This window comes from Larus michahellis, chromosome 5 (assembly GCF_964199755.1).
Source record: "Larus michahellis chromosome 5, bLarMic1.1, whole genome shotgun sequence".
Lineage (NCBI taxonomy): Eukaryota > Metazoa > Chordata > Aves > Charadriiformes > Laridae > Larus > Larus michahellis.
In genome coordinates, this window is record NC_133900.1 from 23,625,920 (window position 1) to 23,646,229 (window position 20,310).

Below are 20,310 nucleotides of genomic sequence, written 5' to 3' on the forward strand. Positions count from 1 at the left end.
CACCCTAAGATACAAACCTGCTGGGATAAACCCTTTAGTGATGCCCCGTTCACTTTCAGAATGACGTCCCCAATTTCTATCTGCCCACTTTCTGCGGCGGGCTGCCCAGGGAAGAGCTTTTTCACCCTCACAATAGTTGAGCCCAGCTGCTCTGGTGTAAGGTTATCTTCACGGCAGAAACTGAAGCCAAGGCCTGAGCTATTCTTCAACAGCTTCACCTCAAATGTGTTCTCTGCAAAAGAAACAGTAACTTATTATTTCCTACAGCACACTGGCCATGAAAAGAAGTGGCTGGTGCTCTTATTCCAGATATGACAATGCTCGCTCACTCTCTCACAGGGTTCTTCCACTTTACCGAACATAAGCGTAAGGAACAGCAGGACCTACAGAAGTTCTCATTTATATATGAGTATCTGAACCTCCCCTTGGCACCAGGGACAGTAGCACCCCTTTTACTCCAACCTTGCTACAGCCCTGGCCTGCAAGGCTGGTGAAATTAGGGCAAAAAAAAAAAAAAAAAGGAACAGTGAGAGAGCAAACAGTTAATAGTAACTAAACAAAGTTACTAAGATGTGAAAAGAATTCTTAAAAACAAATGCAACAGTACAAAAAGGAAGAGATTGCATTAGTGCAGGGGCTCAGTTCCTAACAGATCCTTCTCCTGTCTTTCTTTCTGTTCTACAGAAAATTTGAAGAAAAATACTGTAAAAACTAATGGATGCTTTGAAAGTTCAGACAATTGTCCTATGTGACCTGACCTGCAGTGACAAAGCTGTAATCTTTGGCATTTGTAGTTTTTGTCCCTGGTTTCTCCTGTGGCTCACATTGCCCCATCTGATTTGGAGGCGTGCATTGTGGTGTTACTGGAGCATGAACATTGGCCACCGAAAGCTGACCTTTTTCCAACAGCAGATGCACCACCTAAAGAGATGAAACATTTTCCAGTTAACTAGCAATGGTCATGGACATAGCACAGTCTAGAGTACATGTTTCTTTCTAACTTGTCAGGGTCCTAAGTTTTACAGCAGCAAACTTTATAGATGCCTCCCTCCCCATACATCCTCTATTTGTGTTTTGGATTTAATGTGAGAATAAGGTTGATATCACATATCACTTAGTTGGTCCTAAGTAATGCTTACTTTAAGTCAAGGACTTTTTTGTCTTCCCATAGAAGCTGAGAGGGAGCACAGATAGGACAAGCTGGCCAAAGGCATATTCCATACACAGACACCATGCTCAGTATATAAACAGGGGTTGGCTGGTGGGCAGGAATCCACTTTTGCTGCTCTGGATGAGCTGGGCAATCAGTCATTGAGTGGTGAGCAATTTCGTATATTCTTTTACCATTATTATTATTATTTTATCTTCCATTACCATTCTATTAAACTGTCTTTATTTCAATGCAAAAGTTTGTGCTTTCCTCCTGGGGGAGGATGAGGGGGAGTGAGTGAACAGCTGCATGGTCCTAATTGCCAGCTGGGGTTAAACCATGACACTGCAGCAGCTCTGAATGCGTACATTCACTGCTATTTTCAGGTCTGCATGTACTTTCACACATGAAGCAGCCGCCACAAATAGCACTACTAAAGGAGAAAACACCACTGACAGAATCAAGCGCTATCCAAAAAGGCCAAGAGTCAAGTAAAGCTACTGACGCAGCATGGAAATACAGCTGCATATACGGAGGCCCTTATCTCCTCAGTGGTTCAGATTTGGCACCCATCTGAAGCATGCTGCTACAGCTGTTTTCCAACCCGGCCACCTGGGCTTCCTTCCTATGAAGCCTGGGGACAAGGAGAAATCAATTCCATGCAGACCTCTCACCCACACACAGAGCCAGAATTTCACTAGGGTCGGCAGCGAGACTCGAGGCCCAGGAAGCCAAGAAGTCTAAGAAATCAAACCTAAAGGAACTGGGACATGGGGGAGGATTCCAGTCTTCAGGTTCCTTTACCCCTTTTTGCTTGTGAAGATCTGGTTTACTACAGATAGGAGTAGAACCAGCAGCCACTTACCTGCCCAGTGTTTCTCAGTGTTTCAACAGCTTGTTTATGGGTAGCACCTTCCAAACTAATCCCATTGACGGAGAGCACACGGTCACCTACAAATGATTGATTAATAATTTAAGAAAAAGTAGAGAGAACATCATCTATAAGACACATATGAAGCACAGAAAGCTTCAAACCGCCGCTAACAGTGACAGTTATTGAAGTAAATTCTCCTTCCCCTCCACATTCTGAGTCAAGAAAAGAACCTTGCAAATAAACTATATGGTTGGACTCAATGATATTAAAGGTATTTTCCAACCTAAATGATTCCATGGAATAACCCCATGTCAAAGCTATTTGATGTCAAACCATCAAAATGATAGCCTGACACAAAGCTCGGACTCTTTAATAAAGACAAATCTTAGTCTACAGAGGGAATTCTCACTTCAGTAAAGAATGTGGCCTGGCTTACAAACAAGAAAAGCCATAATAACTACAGTGATTTTCTGTATTGGCTCAGCATGCCAAGCAAGAAGGCTACAAATAATACAAAGGCCTCTCTCTCTGCGGCTGGAACAGAAACGTATTCTCCATTAACACAGGCTGCATTAGAAAAAAAAAATATAAAAGTCCTGCAGCCCACCTCCTATTTTTCCCCTCCCCCTTCTCAGCAGTTTTCTGTTGGTTCTGCAGTTGCTCTACGCTTTTTTTTTTCTTTTCAGTCTTCACCTGCAGAATTAGCCATCAAGGCAATATTTAAAATGACAACTGCAAATGCAGTAGCCTGGAAAAACAGCTCTTCCCAGTGAAAAAGGTACAACGAAAGGAGGCAAACAGAGTTTCTAGCTTCTAGGCCACACAGCATTGTCAACTCCACTACAGACAGTTATCTGCCCTTTTTTCACATTGAGTCCCAACTGAAAGAACTGAAATACTACCTTTTTCTATTCTGCCATCTGCTTCAGCTGCTCCCTTAGGAATAATCGCTTTCACATAAATACCACCATGCCTTATGCTAGTATTTACACCGCCCTAAGTGGAAAGCAAAAACAGGATTTGTTAGTCTTTTTGCAGTTAGAATACTTAGTAATTAAACACAAAGTCACACAAGGAAAACTGTACTCAGGAAGCACTTGGGCTACTGGCACGTAAAGAGAACAGCCAAATTATTAAAACCAAAATGTTACACAAAGCATGTTTTCACAGTCATGCAATTTATTACAAATGAAGTTGGAGTGGGAAGACTGTAAAAACACAATGCATCACAATGCAAATGCACCCAAAACAAAAAAAATGTCCTTCAGCAGAAACATGTGTGCATTATGCTGGACTTTACATGCTTGCGATGCTTGCGTGTACATCAAAGCTCAGAGATGTGTGAGAACATAGCATGCCAAAGCAGAAGATGCATAACCGTGCAGTGTCCTACTCCAATGCACCCCCTCTGATGTAACAGGAAACTAAGGAGTGCTGCTTTCTCTCAGCTCATGTAAGTTCATAGGTCTAAGTTGAAAAAATCTGCTCAAGCTCAAACGGCATTGTTTTTGGAGGGCCTTAGCCTTTCATCTGGACTAGATGATCTTAAAGGTCCCTTCCAACCTAGACGATTCTGCAGTATGGCAGGCCCTAAACATAAACTACCTTCAAAACTTTATATCATGAAGAGATATTAGTCCATTAAAAATACATTTTTGTTTCATTTTGCAAGAAAGCAGTGTCAGCCAGGTCTTATTTGGATTTAAGTAGTTTTTTTGCTTTCTGCCTTTTATCCAGCAGATGGAGAACACTGAACATGGTATATGTGTGTGGGGGTGCATAGATACTCAAGTAACACTACTGCTTCCACTGCCTAAAATGCCAGTAAGGGAAGATCTTACTTCTCCCCTTGTAAATTTGCCACATTATTAGGTAGCAAGGGACAAAGATCATCCTGCTTGTCATACTCACAAAAGTGGCGTCTGTGATAAGATTCTATAGGGACTTTGGGGCTCCACCATAAAACAACAAGAGTTACTTAAAGGGCAGATGATAAGAAAAGGGATATAAAGTAAGTATTACTTTTCAGCTTTGGTAAGATTAATCACACATCTGTAAAACTATATAATTAACAGTGACTCCAGAAAATATTTTGCTTCCTTGTAATTTAGCAATTTAATGGGTTGCTGGGAGTAGAGAAAAAGAGAAAACATCTAAAAACCTTGTCAAACAGTACCGTGACACTTATTCCCAAGCCGTTATCTTTTTTGGCTAGTTCAACCTCAAAGATATCTCCAGGTTTAAGAAGTGTTGCAGTAACCTTTTTAGAATTCATTTTGTTTGCTGTATTTGCTGAGGAAGATTCCTTTATTAAAAAAAAGAAAAAGAAACAAACGAGAGAATGATTTGCCATTAGAACAGAAGTTTACAGTTAAGACCCTAAAGGGTGTGGTTTTGAGTAAGATACACTCAAAAGGAGTCCACGTGGCGAAGTACCAAGTAAGACTCATAAGGCTCATTGCTTTAACTCTTCCATTGCTGCCATTGAACAAGTTTAGCACAGAAGTATGCTTGGCTTTCAGCAACTAAGTCTTTATTGACCATAAAGCGAGTTGCTCACAGAACACAAACTATAGTACTGCAGTATTACAGCAGCCTAGGCTCTGTTTGGATTAATTTGCAGGAGCTGCCACAACTTGATTAAATAACCTCCATCAGTTGAAAAGAGGAATCACTGCAAGTTAGGAATTAATTTGTAGCGCTCGACATTGCGTACTTTTGGAAAGGTGAAGCAGCAAGCTGTCTGTTGAGAGCATGGCTCACTGCTGAACTTCACTACACAAGAAGAGTTTTCCATGGATTAGATCAATCCCTAAAGATCCTGTAACCCATTCCAGATGCATCCCTACTACTTTAATCTAGGAAAGACTTAAATGTATCTGCCAGGTAAATAAACTTACCTCTAGGCGTGGTCACTAGACTACGGTCATGTTAGACAAACACACAAAATTGAAAGGTGATTTTCTACAGAATCAACAAGTGCACTGTATGCTCATCCCAAAACACAATCTGCCTCTAATAAGACATGACCATCTCATGACAATGGAAAGCTGGGAAGTTGTTTCAAGTTACAGGAGTGATTTTCTCCATTTATTTTGAACAAAATCACCAAGCTATTAGAAATTAGCTATTAGCATTTGCGATTAGAAGGATAAGCTGCAGACTAGGCTGTCCTTCCGCCACATCCTTTTACCTCATTCACACCCACAGTCAGCTATTTCGCTACCACTGTTACACACTGATGGGAAATATTCATATGAAATACACTATGCCTTTTTAGCTGGATGTTGCTCCTGACTGCTGGAATAAGTTGCTTCATCCATGTCAGAATCCCCTCGGTCAGAATATTCCACAGACTCGACTACTCCAGGCCTTTGATTTTTCGCTCTGGTACTGTCAGATGAGGATCTTCTCTTCTCATTCATTTTAGAAAGCCCAGACTGGGAATCACTGTAATGCTGAGGATCTTGCTGGGCTCTACCACTTGCACGTTTGCCAAAAAAGTTGGCTGTTTGGCTCTGAGACAGGCTGGCACTCTCTGTTCTGGAATCCTGGGACCTCACACTTCCATCCCGCTTGCCTCCTGACAAACCAGACAAACTCCCTGAAACAGGTCTCTGGTGACCACGTGACCGATTGTGTTCTTCTGAAGAGGACTCTGCCTCGTTGTCCTGCACTGATGACGGCCTCCTTAAATAACCCCTGGTTCCATTACTGATGTATGCAGCATTAGATGATGCTGAAAAACCAGGAGACAAGAGAGTCATCAGTAACTGGTAACATGTTATCTGCAGTATGACACGAATTTCTCAGCTTACAACCATGTAAGGTTTCACCTGTTCATATTATGCAAAACGCTTTCCATTTACAATGCAACCAATGGGTCCTCACCAAAGGTCACCATAAAACACTTATCTCAGTTGATTAGATTAGTAATTTTAAAGAAACACAGAAAGGACTTTACAAAAGGTGTCAGAGAAGGCAGAGTGCTCAAACAACAACTCTTCAATAATAAGGAATAATCTTTAATAATAAGGAAAATTTCTCTCTGTACCTTTGGATAGCTTGTCCTTGGGCTGAGAGATAACAAGTGTCACGTCTTCAGGTGCATTCTCCAAAATTTCTAATGCTGCATGGTGGCTGACGCCTTCTAAACTTGTGCTATTTACGGATATTAGTCGGTGTCCTGCACGAAAGGGTTTGTTCAGATACAATATAACATCTACATTTTTATCCATCAGTAAGAATGTCGAGTACGGGTCTGAAAATCTCTACAAAATGCATCGGTTAAAAATTACTAAGATTCAAGTGATGCTGGAATAGGGAACTCTAATCATTAAAAAACCCCAAAACCTAAACAAGCCACAAGAACTGGTTATGATATTTCTTCTTTTTAAATGTGGCTAACCTTTCCACATTATGATTCCTACTTTCTCTTCTCCTGTAGAAAAACGGATGCAAAAGCAAATATCAAGAAGAAGAATAAGCAATATGCAGTTCAGTTCACGGCACAGACCAAAATGAAAAGAAAAAAACCCAAGCAGATATTAAATAAAATACATTCTCTTCCCCACCCGCCCCCCGCCTCCCCCGCTATAGTAGCCACATGGTTACCTTCACTTTCTCTAAAATTAAAGTATGGATTTGGAGTTTTAAAAAATTGAAATTACAAAGCATCTATAAAGACAAAATAGCAAATAAAGCCCTTTTTATGTAACTTTAAGTTTCTGCTACTTCAAGCTTTATCATTTTTACTTTGATTTGAATGATTTTTGTTTTCGTATAGTTTAACAAAGAAGTATCACCAGATTTCAGAAGCTATCCAGAAGGTAACTGAAGGTCAGCATTTGTAAGGGACTGATGCCCGCAGCCATAGATGGAAACGGTACTACATATGTGTTTGGCATTTTCTTTCATGTATACACCTCTTCTTATTTACACTGTTCACCTGGTTTTAGAGAGCCTTCCAAATCAGCTGGCCCTCCAGGAATAACTGAATGAATAAAAATTCCCAGATCAAGTTTCCCCGTCTTCTCTCCGCCGACTATTTGAAAGCCTATTAAAAAAGGCCCAAAGCAGGCAAAAATGTCAGTGATCACAGTGTAACTTAACAGAATACAAGTCCATATTTCAGATCGGCCAAAAACTTACGTCATTCTAATAAATGTAAAGTAAAAGAAGACTATACATCTCAAAGAAGTCTACATGAAAGTAAGCGGTAAAGCTTTTTTGATAAAGCTATATTGCATTCTCTGTTTTCGAGAAAGCATTTCACTTTGCCTAGCTGGCTTCCCAGAAAATTCCAGGAAAAGCTACAGAAGACAACTGTGGCAAGAGAAACACTCGCACAAACAGATGACATTACATGTACATTTGCTGACCAGATGAAATGTATTTTCTCTTACTTCAAAAATTTTTTTCCCCTCCATTGTCAGGTTCACCTAAATGTTTGACCCTGGTCTTAACTGAGTTTTTTTCAACTCCGTGTTTTCTTTTGAAGCTTCTAATCTAGTTCTGCTGATTCTGCCAGGTAAACCTGGGAAGTATGTTCAAGACAAAACAAAAGAAAACGGAAGATACCGGGTCTTCTCTGTTCTAGCTAAAACAGCAAAGTACCACAGATTGCATGGGGAAGAAAGAGAAGAAATGGTGCATTTCAAACGAATTTCTTTCCTTTTTTGGTCAACTCTTAAGTTACTATGCAGGGTAAACACTAAGTACTGTCTTGTAGGCTTTTTCTCCTCTTCAAACATATGCAACAGTCCAATTTTGAATGACAGACAAAACAATGTCCTTAAGGACACTTTAGAGAGCCTCCCTAAAGCACAATACCAACACTAAATTACTCATTACTCATACAGGGAAAAATTATGTGGGCTTATGAAAAAACTCAGCAGTAGGAGGAGGAATGGAATGCAAATATCTCATCTTCCAGCCTCCTTTAACCTCAAATTTGTGTTCCATCTGATCATATTACAAGAGTAAGAAAAACACTCCACCATTAGCTCATAATGGCTTTATGTCTTTTTTTGTTTGTTTAAAGCCTTCAAGCTGCCACAGCTGCAAGGTTTCCGCACAGACAAAAATCTTATACCTGAACACAGAGATAAACCTTAAAAGCCAAATTTTACGATCACTAGTTTACAATAGAAATATTATCCTACACTTACAATATGGAAAAACTGAGAAACAGACTTGCTTAAACATGACTCAACAGAACAGTAGCAGGTGCTAACCAAGTAGCATCTTAAACGCCTTCGAAATCCAGCTACTGTCTGCACTGCTTTCCTCATTCCTACAATAAACACTTAAACACAGACCAGAAAACTTTATTTTCTTTTTTGGCATCTAGGAATACACATGACAACAACAATTTTAAAGACACTTACCTAAGCCCAATTGTTCATCCTTTTTCAAGTTCACCAAAGTGATCTCTCTCTCTGGTGAGGCAACTCTGGTTTGTGTTGTTTGCAGAGAGTCACCTGAAAAGCCAACATTTCATGATCAGATACTACCTGAATACTTCCCTTCAGGTGTGCCTTGAAGTTCTATTCCATTAAAAAAGATAACTTCTCTGATAACCTGAAAAGCTGTTCTGAACTAGTGGGTCCAACTTTCATCTTCCAAGCCATGACCAAATATAAAAAGAAACAACAAACCACCACCATTATAACTCAGTCCCATCTTCAGCAGTTAAAACCTTTTATTCCTCCTAAGAAAAGCACTTAGCATAGTCTCTTGGAATCATAACACAATTGAGCCCTAGAATCTTCAAACTTATTAGCCTTAGTTTAGCGAAGTATTTATATCTTTGTTTACATGCCGTGCTCACGTAGACAGGACATAAGCACATTGGTAAAAGTGAAACTGAGGCTCATTATATGAAGTTACTGAAATGTTACTCAGCGAGTTCTCTTAATGGTGGTCCTTCATTAAAAACAACCAACATTAGAATACCTACTAAAACCTATCTTCTTTATTTCCTCATTTGCTGCTGATCCCCAGACTGCTGATTCTGCCTCTTCCAAAATTCGAACACCTTCATAATAGATTTATGTTACTCCTGAGGGTTCCCAACAGGTTAAAGTAGACCCAGGCACTTAATAGACAGAAGGTGCATGATTTGGGGCGGGGGGGGGGGGGGCAAAGCCAGTCTCTTGAAACTTCAGGAAACACCAACATTCTGTAAGTCTGAACTCATGAATTTGCTGCCTAGAGAAGATACAACTCATTTGGTCTGGAGTGCCTGGCATACTTTTGCCTTAAGTGGAACATGCAATTCCACAACAGCAGAAACCTACAGAGCTCTACACACTGGTACAAGCAGAAAACAGTGGTGCAAGACAGTGCAGCAGACTGCACCACCTGGAGAAGGAGTTTTTCACCCACAAAACCAAGTCAAACCTAAAGAGTAGAAGAACTAAAAAGAAAAGAGTCTTCTTGGGCTCTACAGAACCAGTACCTCACAAGGAAGGGAAATGAGCTTTGACGAGCATGGTATGTTAGGTAGTAGCATCCTTCAAGTCTCAAACTAAACAGACACTATTCATAATTGAAAAACATTACACACAGATGTGAAAATCTTCCCCAAGAAGCAATCCAAAGGAAATATTAGGAGTTGTATTTAGGAAAATGTCCTATCCAACTAACTGGGAGAAGTATTTGATTTAAGAATAGAGAAGAAACAGGACAGAAACAGCACTTGACAAGTGCTTCACAAACCTACTGAATTAATTCTATAGGCGTATTATTTATCAACTTACTGCTCTCTTTTAACAGCGTCTGTGACGGAAGATTTCCTGAAGTATTCGTGCTAACACCTGTGACATGAATGGAAATATTACACATTATTATAAATATATTTTTTAATACAAAAGCTACCAAGAAGTATTTCATACTTTACACAGTACAGATGGGCTCATTGACAATATCAGATTATTTATTTTAAAAATGAATAAACATGAAAGTAGTTTTGGATGAGCAAATCCAAATTACTCATGTACTTTGGTTGTAGTTCAAGGTTCAGATTGATGGTTAGCTCACACAGAAGCAAAGAACTAAAGAAAGGACAGAGGTCTGGCCTTTACAACCACTGTTAACTTCAGATAAAATTAACGGATCTTTAAGAAAGAAAGTCAAGACTGAATTTTCTGACAGGATTGGATGAATATGCATATAACCTAATATATGAATTAATCAAATATTAATATAACCAAATAAACCAACACAACAGGAATCTTGTAAGATTTTGTACACTTACAATTAAGTTGCTGCAGTAACAAGCAATTTGAACCAAGTACTTCTATTTGGATTGGTTTACATATAGAATTATATTTTCTTTAGAATGAACAATGCTAAGCAAATACGGCCAGATAAAGAGGATAAAGTAATAAATGTACTAAGTTATGAATGGAAATGAGGTAAGATAATTCGGCTTCTTAGGAAAGTAGTCCTGGCCCTTTCCGAACCTCCGAACCTCTGAACCTTAAAAGTTTTGCCTGGTGAGTTTCATCATGCAAAGAATGTGTGTCTCAGTGCAAGGCAAAGTGATGCAGCAAGACTTTCTGACATACAGCTAAGATCCTTACCAGAACTGCTGCCCAGATTATGGGTAAGCACATGATAACTGCAATTGTAAGCTAAAAGCATAGGATAAATGGCTGCAACCACTCACTAGAGGAACTGCATGCCTCATCTCACTCTTCAGTAGCTTATGCTCTTGGTACTGAAAAAGCACGGTTCTAAGTCAGCCCCGGTTTCAAGGGCAGTGGGGGTAGATGTGGTAAGCGTTTCTATGTCACGCTTTTTTTGGGGGGGTGTTGTTTTTTGTTGTTTTTTTTTTTCCTTTCTTTTTCTTCAGGTTCTTTTGCAAGTTTGTTTATATTGACCCCCATAAACTTAACCTTCTTCCACTTTTTCTGATGTTCCGTGACTAATCAGTATTTTAATATTAAGCAAAAGCAAAGCAAGAAAAGCAAGCTAAGGCTGCAAATGTTCCAGTCATTGTAGTTTCCATTATTATAACAGGGAAACTGATGACACACAGATATTAAAAATTAATGTACAATAGCCCAACATGCGAGTTTAAGTCTATTTAGCTGCTCTGAAACTTTTTTTATGTGAACTCTGTATTTTTAATGCCTAGTAAGACAATTTGTGTGCAATACAATCCTTGCCAAGTAAATGGCTTAAGTACATCTGGCTTAGCTCATTACAAGAGTGTTTTTGTGAAATACCCAATGCACCGCAAAAAAAAATTGTACCGAATTTATTATATCCATATGAGACCAGACAAAAAAAGAACTGTGCAGTTACTGCTCAGAGGTACTAGCCAATAGGCACCTTATGCCAAACTGAGTGCACTTCCAAAAATCACTCTCTGCGTCCTTTCCACTTAAAGAGTTCAAGCTTGATAAACAAGCTTGAAGACTAGCACATTATCAAAAGATCCACACAATAAACTGGCACTCTGAAGTGACAAAATGGAAGATGTTTTCTGGAACAGCTTTTACTGTCAAGAACTAATACTTTGCACTCCCGTGTATAGACTAGTGTTGTCCAAAGGATTTTTGATTCATTGCAACAATTATTCAGGAACAACAGCCAACTGGCCTGGATTACTTTAACATGTGATACTCTGCTCCCTTTTTGAAATTGAAATATTACCATCAGTTAATAAATATATCAAAGCATTACACCCAAAGCAATTTTAGAGGTTAGTTAGTAAATACAGTAATATTATTTTTTGCATGCTGACCTACAACATAGGCTTGACCGGTATCTTCAATAGATGATGAGTCTGAGTCATTTTTCTTTCTTTCAGGGCTTCTACTTAAACCTGCATGAGATTTTGAACTTAAAGAGGAGAAGGAGAGAAGGGGGAACCAGACAGAGGGAAGAGGAAGTTGGGAGAGGGAAGGATCAATGTAATAAAATAATGGTATGAATAATAAATCAAAACTGATGCAAAATGTACATTGACTGTACACAAAGATATTGCAGGGTGGTCAGAGAGACCCTTACTTGCTCAGTTTTAATGCTCCCGCTGCTGATCCAGTATCAAATTTTGGCATTTGCTGAAAGACTCTTCCCATTATGTCTTCTATTTTTTGTGGGGAAGAGTCCAAAGCAGTAATAATATTTTTCCTTGGGGGGTAAACCGAGATGTGGCTCTGACTCAGATCGTGAAATGACTTGCTCATAACCCTGGGTCTTTCCTCCCACGGAGTCTTATCGTTCTTGTCCTTTGATGAGCCAGGAAGCGGCTGGAAGAGTGAAAGCTCAGAGCAGGACAACCTCTTCAGAATCTCTGCTTGAACAGACAGAGGTCGAACGGCAAGCCGGTTCAAAGTGCTGCTGGCCAGGCTACCAGTACTGATGGCTCGTCCCATGTTGAAACCTTTGACAGAGTCTGCATGAAGGTTTAGGCTCCTAAATGAAGCCCTTTCTGTGGATTTATATTTTTATTTAAAACAGAAAACAAACAAATTTAAGTTATACAGCGCAGTTAGTGTGACCTCCTTGTGTAAAGCATGCATTTTAAACAACCAACATGCCCAAAGCACGTTTTCTCCAGATGCGTAGAGGTACATACCATCATCAGGTACATAAAACCAACCACCATGCAGTTTGCTCAGAAAGCAAAGTTTGGAGTTCATGACATTACACTAACCTGACCACCTACAACACTGAAGTCCAAAAACACAGAACAGCAGAATATTTATCCCCTTATTAGCATGAAGACTCATATTCCCTGTTAAACTGCTGTGTTAAACTTACATACAGGCACATCATCTCTTTCTGCAAAGCAAACAAATATCCTCAAGCCAAGTGACCTAGAAGACTACACTTCATTTACCCTGCTCATACAAGTCTTTTCCAGAATCTAAACAAATAGGGCTCACCCACCTCTACACTATCAGATCCTACCAAACCTCCATCCATTCATTGCTTAGTTTTCGCATGAGCCCCTGACATGCTTACAGTACAGCTGCAAAGTTGTGGGGGCTTGGCAGTCTCTCTACCTGGTTAAAGAGCATCAGTTCACTCAGGTGCACCTGGGGGACTTGCCCTGCCAGAAACATCCTAAATGTTTTAGCACAGAACAGGAAGTGTTGACTAGGGTTTGCCAGACTTTTTGACTCATGAACCAGGATTCCCTTAAGCAGTAGAGAGAAACAGGTTTTGGGTTGTAATTAAATTACTGTCAGCTGAGTCGTGGGAACTGTCTGGGTGGATGTTCTTAGCTGAAAGCAAATGCAAGATAATGCAACTTAGCCTAACGCCCCCTTAATTCAGAGCAAAGCTGAGCAGGGCTCATTTCTATTAGCCTAACTGCCTCCTATGGCTAGCAGTTAAGTTCCTGTGGTTTGGCGCTCTCACAGAAACTTGATAAGCTGTGGCAACATGTTTGCTGGTTAGAGCCTTTAAAGGAAATCAGGCCATCTGAACCCTTCATAAACTCCACTGATGTCTTGGAGTCAGTTCCCAGGGAAGTCTGAGGAAAAGCAATGCTCAACTGTATATATATTTCTGATTTAGGGTTAACTTGGGGGTTTTTTTGTTGTTGTTTTTGTTTGGGTTTTTGTTGTGGTTTTGGTTTTGTTTTTTTTTTTTTTTAAAAACTCTACATACAGCTAAGAAATAAGGTGCTTTAGGAAGCTGTACTGTAACTCAAAAGGAAAATGCTACTTTTTGGTACACATCGTCCATCAGCTTTACTAAATACCAAAGTATTCACCATTAAAGAGTGTATTTAGCAAATGCAACCTCAGCACTGTTATTCCAAAAGCCATTCCGTCCTCCAGTACCTAGGGCAGGAATTAACTGCAACAGTAACTCATGCTTTCTCTGTAACAGGCATACTGATTGACAAGATTCAGTTATGGAAGGTATTTTTTTTGTCCTTTTTGAAGGTGAATTAGTATATAGCTACCACTTCCTTACCCACACCAAATACTCTTTTAGCCATAGCCACCAGACAGACTTGACGAGCTACGTAAGAACTGTTTTGCTCTATCAGACCAGAGATCCACAAATCTCAGGTTCCTGACTCTGACAGAAGCTATCAGTGACGCTTGCTCTTGTCATGTTCCCATCCTGGGGAAGACTACCTTAATAAAATATTCTAATACCTCTTCTCCTGACATCCTACTTACCCTCTGCAAACACCAAACAGGATTTCCCTATGGATTTCAGGTGAATACTTTCACATCATTATCTACATAGACATTAGGCCTTTCACACCTTCTGCCAGCGCTTTAACGGAAAATTCTCATGTGCTCAAAACTTGTCCTTTGTAAGGCTGACTTAACTTTCACTTCAACTTTGTCATTTTCTATATGCCCTTTCAGGAATCCAAACACCCATCTTAAAACTCAATGCTTGGTTCTGCTCACTGCATGGCCACAGAAATCATGCAAAAAAGGAACCATCATTCCTCAGGTTACAGTTTATCACCTTTCTTATGCACCATAAAATTGCTATTTTTTTTTTTTTAAAACATTGTGTCTCATCTCTTTCTATTCCTACAGAAAAAAATGTTATTCAAAAGGCATTTTCCTTTGATTTTCCAAGCCCTAGTCTTTCTATTAGATTTACGTGTTTTAAAGTGGGTTTATCCCAGGTCACTGAAGGCATTACACAACAAGTGAAAAACATGCGACGGTACATCACAGGGGCTATAAAGTGCTCTCCCTCATGCCTCCATCCTCTTGTTAGATTTCATGAAAATTTGTTAACTGCCACTATGCACGCCAGGCTTTCTTCCTCATCTCAAAAGGTTTTCTCCATTCATTGTCTGAAATCAAGGTGAGTCTTGCAAGACACTGTAATACTGTATTTCTAAAGAATCTTCCAAAGCACATTAATCTTCTGAAGTCTGCTTCTCCACCCCATGAACACTGCAAGCATTACAGGCATATGCTTGTGTTCACTGTGCTGTTAACCCAGAATCAATCCTTAAGTAAGGAACCTTCAAAACATACACTTCCTGTGGTCATCAGCCTTGAGAGAATAATATTGTCATCTGCTTTTTTTTTTTTTTCACTGAGTGCTTCCAATCACCAGTTTTTACTGACATTTTAAGGCCTCTAAAAAAAAAAAAAAAAAAGAATACTTGATGTTTCTGCAGGCCAAGAATAATGCTTCCCAAATACTGCCTGGGATTTCACTGCTCTAACAAAAGAAAAGCAGTACTTATAATTAGTACATTATTTTGACCAGCTGCTTCATCCTTATTTTCTCTTACCTGTATTACAATATTTTCTTTTTTAAAAATATCATTCTAGTAACTCTATTGCTATATGTGTACACATATGCAGGAGAGAGAAACACAGCTTATCAATTTATATCAGTAAAGTTATGACAAAAGCAAATTTTTTGTTTGAATTTTTACTTTTAATAACCAAGGGTAATGGACTTAACCATAATACTGACTTATTTGTTTCTGGTTACAAACGATTGATTAAATTCGAGACCTCTGAATTCCAGGTGATCTACACAACACATACTGCATCTCTAAGAGCATCCAAGTACGCCTAGCTAAGAAAGCCTTTCATGTACTGCTTTTCTTTGCAATTCAGGATAAGCAAGCACTAAGTCAGGCTTTAAGTCACTTGGTCCCATTTCTTTGCACTAAGTTAGTTGAATAGAAAAAAGGCTGCATAGTTGCCCCCCCCCCCTTTTTTTTTTTTTTAAATTAGAGATCACAATCTCCACAGCAATGGGGTCAAACTCCATCCCAGCTATGCTGGTAGAAGTCTGGATTAGCAGCAACTGGAATGCAGACAGATAAAAACAGGGAACAAAGAAAGAATGAGCAGGCAAACTGAGCAAAATAGGCTGTGCTGAAGGCCAGCCAGCCAAGTGAGCTCTGCTCCAAATAGCGAAGAAATCAGTGCAGAGGGTTTTCTCAATGACTGTATTCTCCAATTGAATATTTTCTATCTAAAAAGATTACCTTTACATTTTTTATTATACACGCAAATTAAACGGCAATTCTGAAGAAAACTGATTAGCATCAGTGCTGTTCCTTACTGGGTCCACCAAACGCTAAGTGAATTAAGACAGCTAAACCCACAACTTACAGATGCGGCATCATGAAACACTCCCTACTGTATTTGCCCTCACATGATCACACCATTTTTTCTGTAATTCCACATAATCAAACCAATTAATTTCACTTCAAGGAAAAGGTAAAAAGCCTATTATTGGAATATCTTCAAGTTCTTTCTAAAAAAGCCAAAAGCTATTAACCAAATTCATGACCTATTTTTAGATTCCTTTTATTTTACAGGAGCTGCTGTGTGCCAGCTCTGTGTGATCTACCAACTCTCTCCCCCCCCACCCCTTAAACAAGATGTAAACAAACTTAGCTAATAGATTCTCTTTATAGTATAAACTCTTCAAATGTAGAGCTACACATATGCAGCACTCAGTAGAATTACTGAAGCTCAAATTTAGTTTTTCTCCTTACAAAAATATATTTAGATTGCTATTAAAAACCAACACAGCATCACAGTCCTTACCAATGTCCTGAGTGTCTTGGTTGCTCTGTCTGGCTCTCATCTGTAGTTGGAACTTATGCTGGGAAGAGCATAGATGCAAAAGGTACTGGCAAGTCTTACTATTGTCAGTCTGAAATGCATGCTTGATACCATCTGAGGTGTTCTGCAAAGTTATTTTCTTCTTCTACACAATGCAGAAAGAAAAAAGTTGAAGACCATGATTTCTTTTAGCCTACAGAGAATTTTACATTTGCTCGTGTACAGTTACAGGATTCAAACTTTACTGAAGCAAAATGCACTGATGGGAGAGATTTCTGTTAAAATAGGGGCTGAAAGTAATCTCAGATTTACAAAGTATCTCTTTAAAGATACTTCTGGGCTAGCTGAGATGGTACTTTTTATTATTTAATCTGTCTCTGTTACTATTAGTGCTGACTAATGACAACCAGTACTATGACATTTTGCGAGATGGGGTTTTCAAAAGCCTCTGAGGAAGTCACAGGGGGTGCTGCCATTCAAGACTAAAAGAACTAGAAGCCCATCTAATTATTAAATCTACCAGTTAATGTTCCAGGTCTTACGTTTATCTTTTTAGTAATTCTTAAAATTCAATTTACCAATTCTAGCTAAAATCGTATCACAGATGAAAAAGGCTCTAGCTTTTCAATAAGGTATCAGAGTTAGAAGTACTGTTTTCAATACCTGTATAAAAGTAAGGATTTGAACCTCAACACCTCATTAAAAACTGACACCAGATTATTGTGTACCCACTAAGGTTGGCTGGTATCGTCCAGATCAAGTGTCAGCCCCTGCCATCTATTTCATTTAACTTAACTACTCTTGGAAATGTGAAAATTTAAAAGCAACGTAGGTGCATCTCCTAGTTACACTGAGTACTGGCATTTGCCAGTATCCAGGTCCTCTAATGCAGGATTCTTACTCTTCACTACCCATGTCCCGTATGACAGCATGGGCAGATTCACCAGAAATGCAGTAAATGGGCAAAGCTTCTCCGCATGCTAAGAGCAACCCTTGACCTATCTTTGACTTCTTTAGAAAGAAGCCATGTTTCACATCAATACAGATGTGCCAAAATACAGGCACTAAACTCTCTTCTAAGGCTGGAACCTCAGCAGCATAGAATGCAAGGTAATAAGAGAAAAAAAAAAGAATCTTTAAAACATCAAAACTCCTACTTCAATTCCATAATACAACACAACTCAGCCACACAAAACGTAGTCAGATTACACTATAAACCATCAGCTTAATTTACAGAAATAACAAACACACAAAACCAGTATCTGGAGATACAAACGTAGACATGTGCACACAGAAAATAGACTGACTTACACTGAAGGATATTTTCTTTGTCTCTCTCCACGGGAAGCGTAGTACAGGTGTGCGGGCACCATTGTGAACTTCAAAAATAACAACTCCTTTGGAGCACACTCCCAGAAGGATACCTGTTTGGGATCTCTTCTCAGGCAACACATGATGAAGATGAACCCCATATTCTGTGAGCCTCTGACACAACTGTACAGATTAATGTAATGAAACTTCTAAGAATATGAAGTTAAGGCTATTACAAGTTTTTTATACCTCCATACAAATATTTTAATATATGCATATATATCTGGATTTTAGAAAAAAGATTTTTCTCTGCCTGGTGATTCCACTTATACATTTTACAGATGTTACAACAGAGACACATCAGCTGCTCTAGAGGGTTTTAAGTCTTGGTAGTATCTCTTTATCTGCCGAACACTACAGCAAATGAACTTAGCATTTATTAAAATCAAACAATGAAAGCATGAATCAATAGCGTCTGTGAGTAAATCAAACTTGCACGAACCAATTTTTGGTAACAAACTGTAACCAGCCAGATGCACTTGTTATTGACACATTTCTTAAACACAGAATTAGATTAACACTGCAATTCTGTTATCACATTAAGGCATCATAACTGCCAAAAGACGCAGTTTCAGTCACTTTGCGCTCCCAGTCATTCATTCTTGCTTTCTCTTCAGTACCAGCATAAGGGATTGATGTAATGACTTAAACGAGGGAATGTAACTGCTCTCCCCACCCCAGTCAGACTAGGTTTAGCTAGGATCAAGTCCCCTAGTCTTGTTCTCTGTGGTTAAGTTACAAGAACACTTCTGCCAAACGAGCAACAGCCTTAGAAGGGGCAAAGTCAGCTGAGTGCTTCTTCCACCACCTTCTTAAAGGGACTGTGAAACTACAGTGTGACTGCGAAATTTCAGTGTAATGGTTATCCACTATCTCAGCAGCAAACCATCACCCCCTGAACTCGTTTGCAGTCATTGTATCAAGGCAGGACCTGACCATTATCTCCTGAGCAACAGCAGCAAAATCCATAATTACATTTCTTAATGTGTCCTTTTAGAATAAACCAAATATATAGTTGATTATAGTGATTATAGTTTTCCTATCATCTTACATAGTACCTGCACAAGAAAGTCTGCTTGGTAATACTTCCGGCTTGCTTCACGCCAAGCACTGTAAGCAGTTTTAGCTGTTACAAAACTTTTCATAATTTAAATTTTTTTTTTCCTCAACAGATAGAACAAAGGACTTAGGGAACACAGGGTGTGCTGCCTCGTAATCATAGCTTCCTTTAGAGTAAACACAAGGATCAACAGTGGCTTTTAACTAGCTTGAGCTAAAGCAGAAAAACTACTGGTTAGAAAAAAAAAAGTGAGAGGACTTCCTTCCCATCTATTAAGATTTCTTTTCACTTGTCATGATATATCTTTTGAGAAGACCTTTTCATCTTGCTTTCTTTCAGTGTTATTCAGAACCTGAGCTGTTTTCCTGTGCTTTCGCTAGAAGTCCACACACCCATATTCCCACAAGGAATTTCTTAAATCACAGATTAAGGGAGTAAACTGCTGCCCACTTACCTTCAAAAATTCTAACTCTGTCTCTTTTTCAGATGCACCCACATAGGTGCTATGCAATTTTGGCAGCTCTTCCTTGATGTAGGACAGATCTAGTTTCTCCATCACCCTAGCTGGGACATAGTGTTCTAGTCTGAAGTATGACATGCCATGCACCTAAAACACAGAAAAATTTTCTGATAGCATCTCCATATACTACTCTATGAGCACAAATGAAGCAGGAACATGCATTTTGCAGAGAATCGGACCTTACAACTGAGTAAGGGGCAGGATCTGGAATCTCAACCCTGACCCAGAGCTTAATTTTACATATGGTTTATTCCTATTCAAGCCTGACTCTACTTTCACTGAAGAGAGAAGGTTCAACACCCAGATCTTGAACTAGATTATGCAACAGCCCTGTGTTAGACTAAAGAAAACTTGCCCACAGCAAAAAATTGCCAACAGCATATCAGCTGAGCTTCCAGTCCAGGGCAGAGCAGAGCTGTAAACGTGTGTGGCATCTCACAGTCCATTCTTTAATTAAGCAGCAAGAACAGAGGTTCTCAAAGGTGAAATTGATTGTGTACCTCTGCCTGGTAATCTCCATACTCAGCTTGGAGAGCTAGGGATGCTAATAATAAGGCTGTCTCATCATCACAGTGCATCCTGTCTTCCAGGATGTCCTTCCGCAACTGTAGATAATACTGGTGACAGGTCAGCGTATGCCTAGAACAGGAAAACAAAACAAAAACTACAAAACACCCCCACACCATCTTTGGTACCCTTCTGTTACAGAAAATTTCCAGTATTTGATTAATATCCAATTTCTGTCCATAAATTTAGGGCTTAAGGGGTTAAAAAAAAAATTTCACACAC

General features: G+C 39.3%; 1 protein-coding gene across 7 annotated transcripts in view; it reads right to left on the reverse strand.

Annotated features, from left to right (window-relative positions):
• The window catches only part of PTPN13 (protein tyrosine phosphatase non-receptor type 13), a 128,065-nt gene that overhangs the window by 23,131 nt on the left and 84,624 nt on the right, over positions 1 to 20,310 (reverse strand). For 6 of the 7 annotated variants that reach the window (XM_074589146.1, XM_074589145.1, XM_074589143.1 and 3 more), the window contains 16 exons: positions 20,022 to 20,160; positions 19,456 to 19,608; positions 17,882 to 18,064; positions 16,553 to 16,715; positions 12,048 to 12,471; positions 11,782 to 11,879; positions 9,788 to 9,844; positions 8,414 to 8,506; positions 6,973 to 7,080; positions 6,079 to 6,210; positions 5,297 to 5,763; positions 4,186 to 4,329; positions 2,927 to 3,020; positions 2,016 to 2,101; positions 759 to 921; positions 18 to 232 (listed from right to left, as the gene is read on the reverse strand). In XM_074589146.1, coding sequence (XP_074445247.1) covers positions 18 to 232; positions 759 to 921; positions 2,016 to 2,101; positions 2,927 to 3,020; positions 4,186 to 4,329; positions 5,297 to 5,763; positions 6,079 to 6,210; positions 6,973 to 7,080; positions 8,414 to 8,506; positions 9,788 to 9,844; positions 11,782 to 11,879; positions 12,048 to 12,471; positions 16,553 to 16,715; positions 17,882 to 18,064; positions 19,456 to 19,608; positions 20,022 to 20,160 — 2,719 coding nt within the window. The remainder of the gene's footprint in view (positions 1 to 17; positions 233 to 758; positions 922 to 2,015; positions 2,102 to 2,926; positions 3,021 to 4,185; positions 4,330 to 5,296; positions 5,764 to 6,078; positions 6,211 to 6,972; positions 7,081 to 8,413; positions 8,507 to 9,787; positions 9,845 to 11,781; positions 11,880 to 12,047; positions 12,472 to 16,552; positions 16,716 to 17,881; positions 18,065 to 19,455; positions 19,609 to 20,021; positions 20,161 to 20,310) is intronic. The other variant, XM_074589147.1, reaches the window with a different exon arrangement.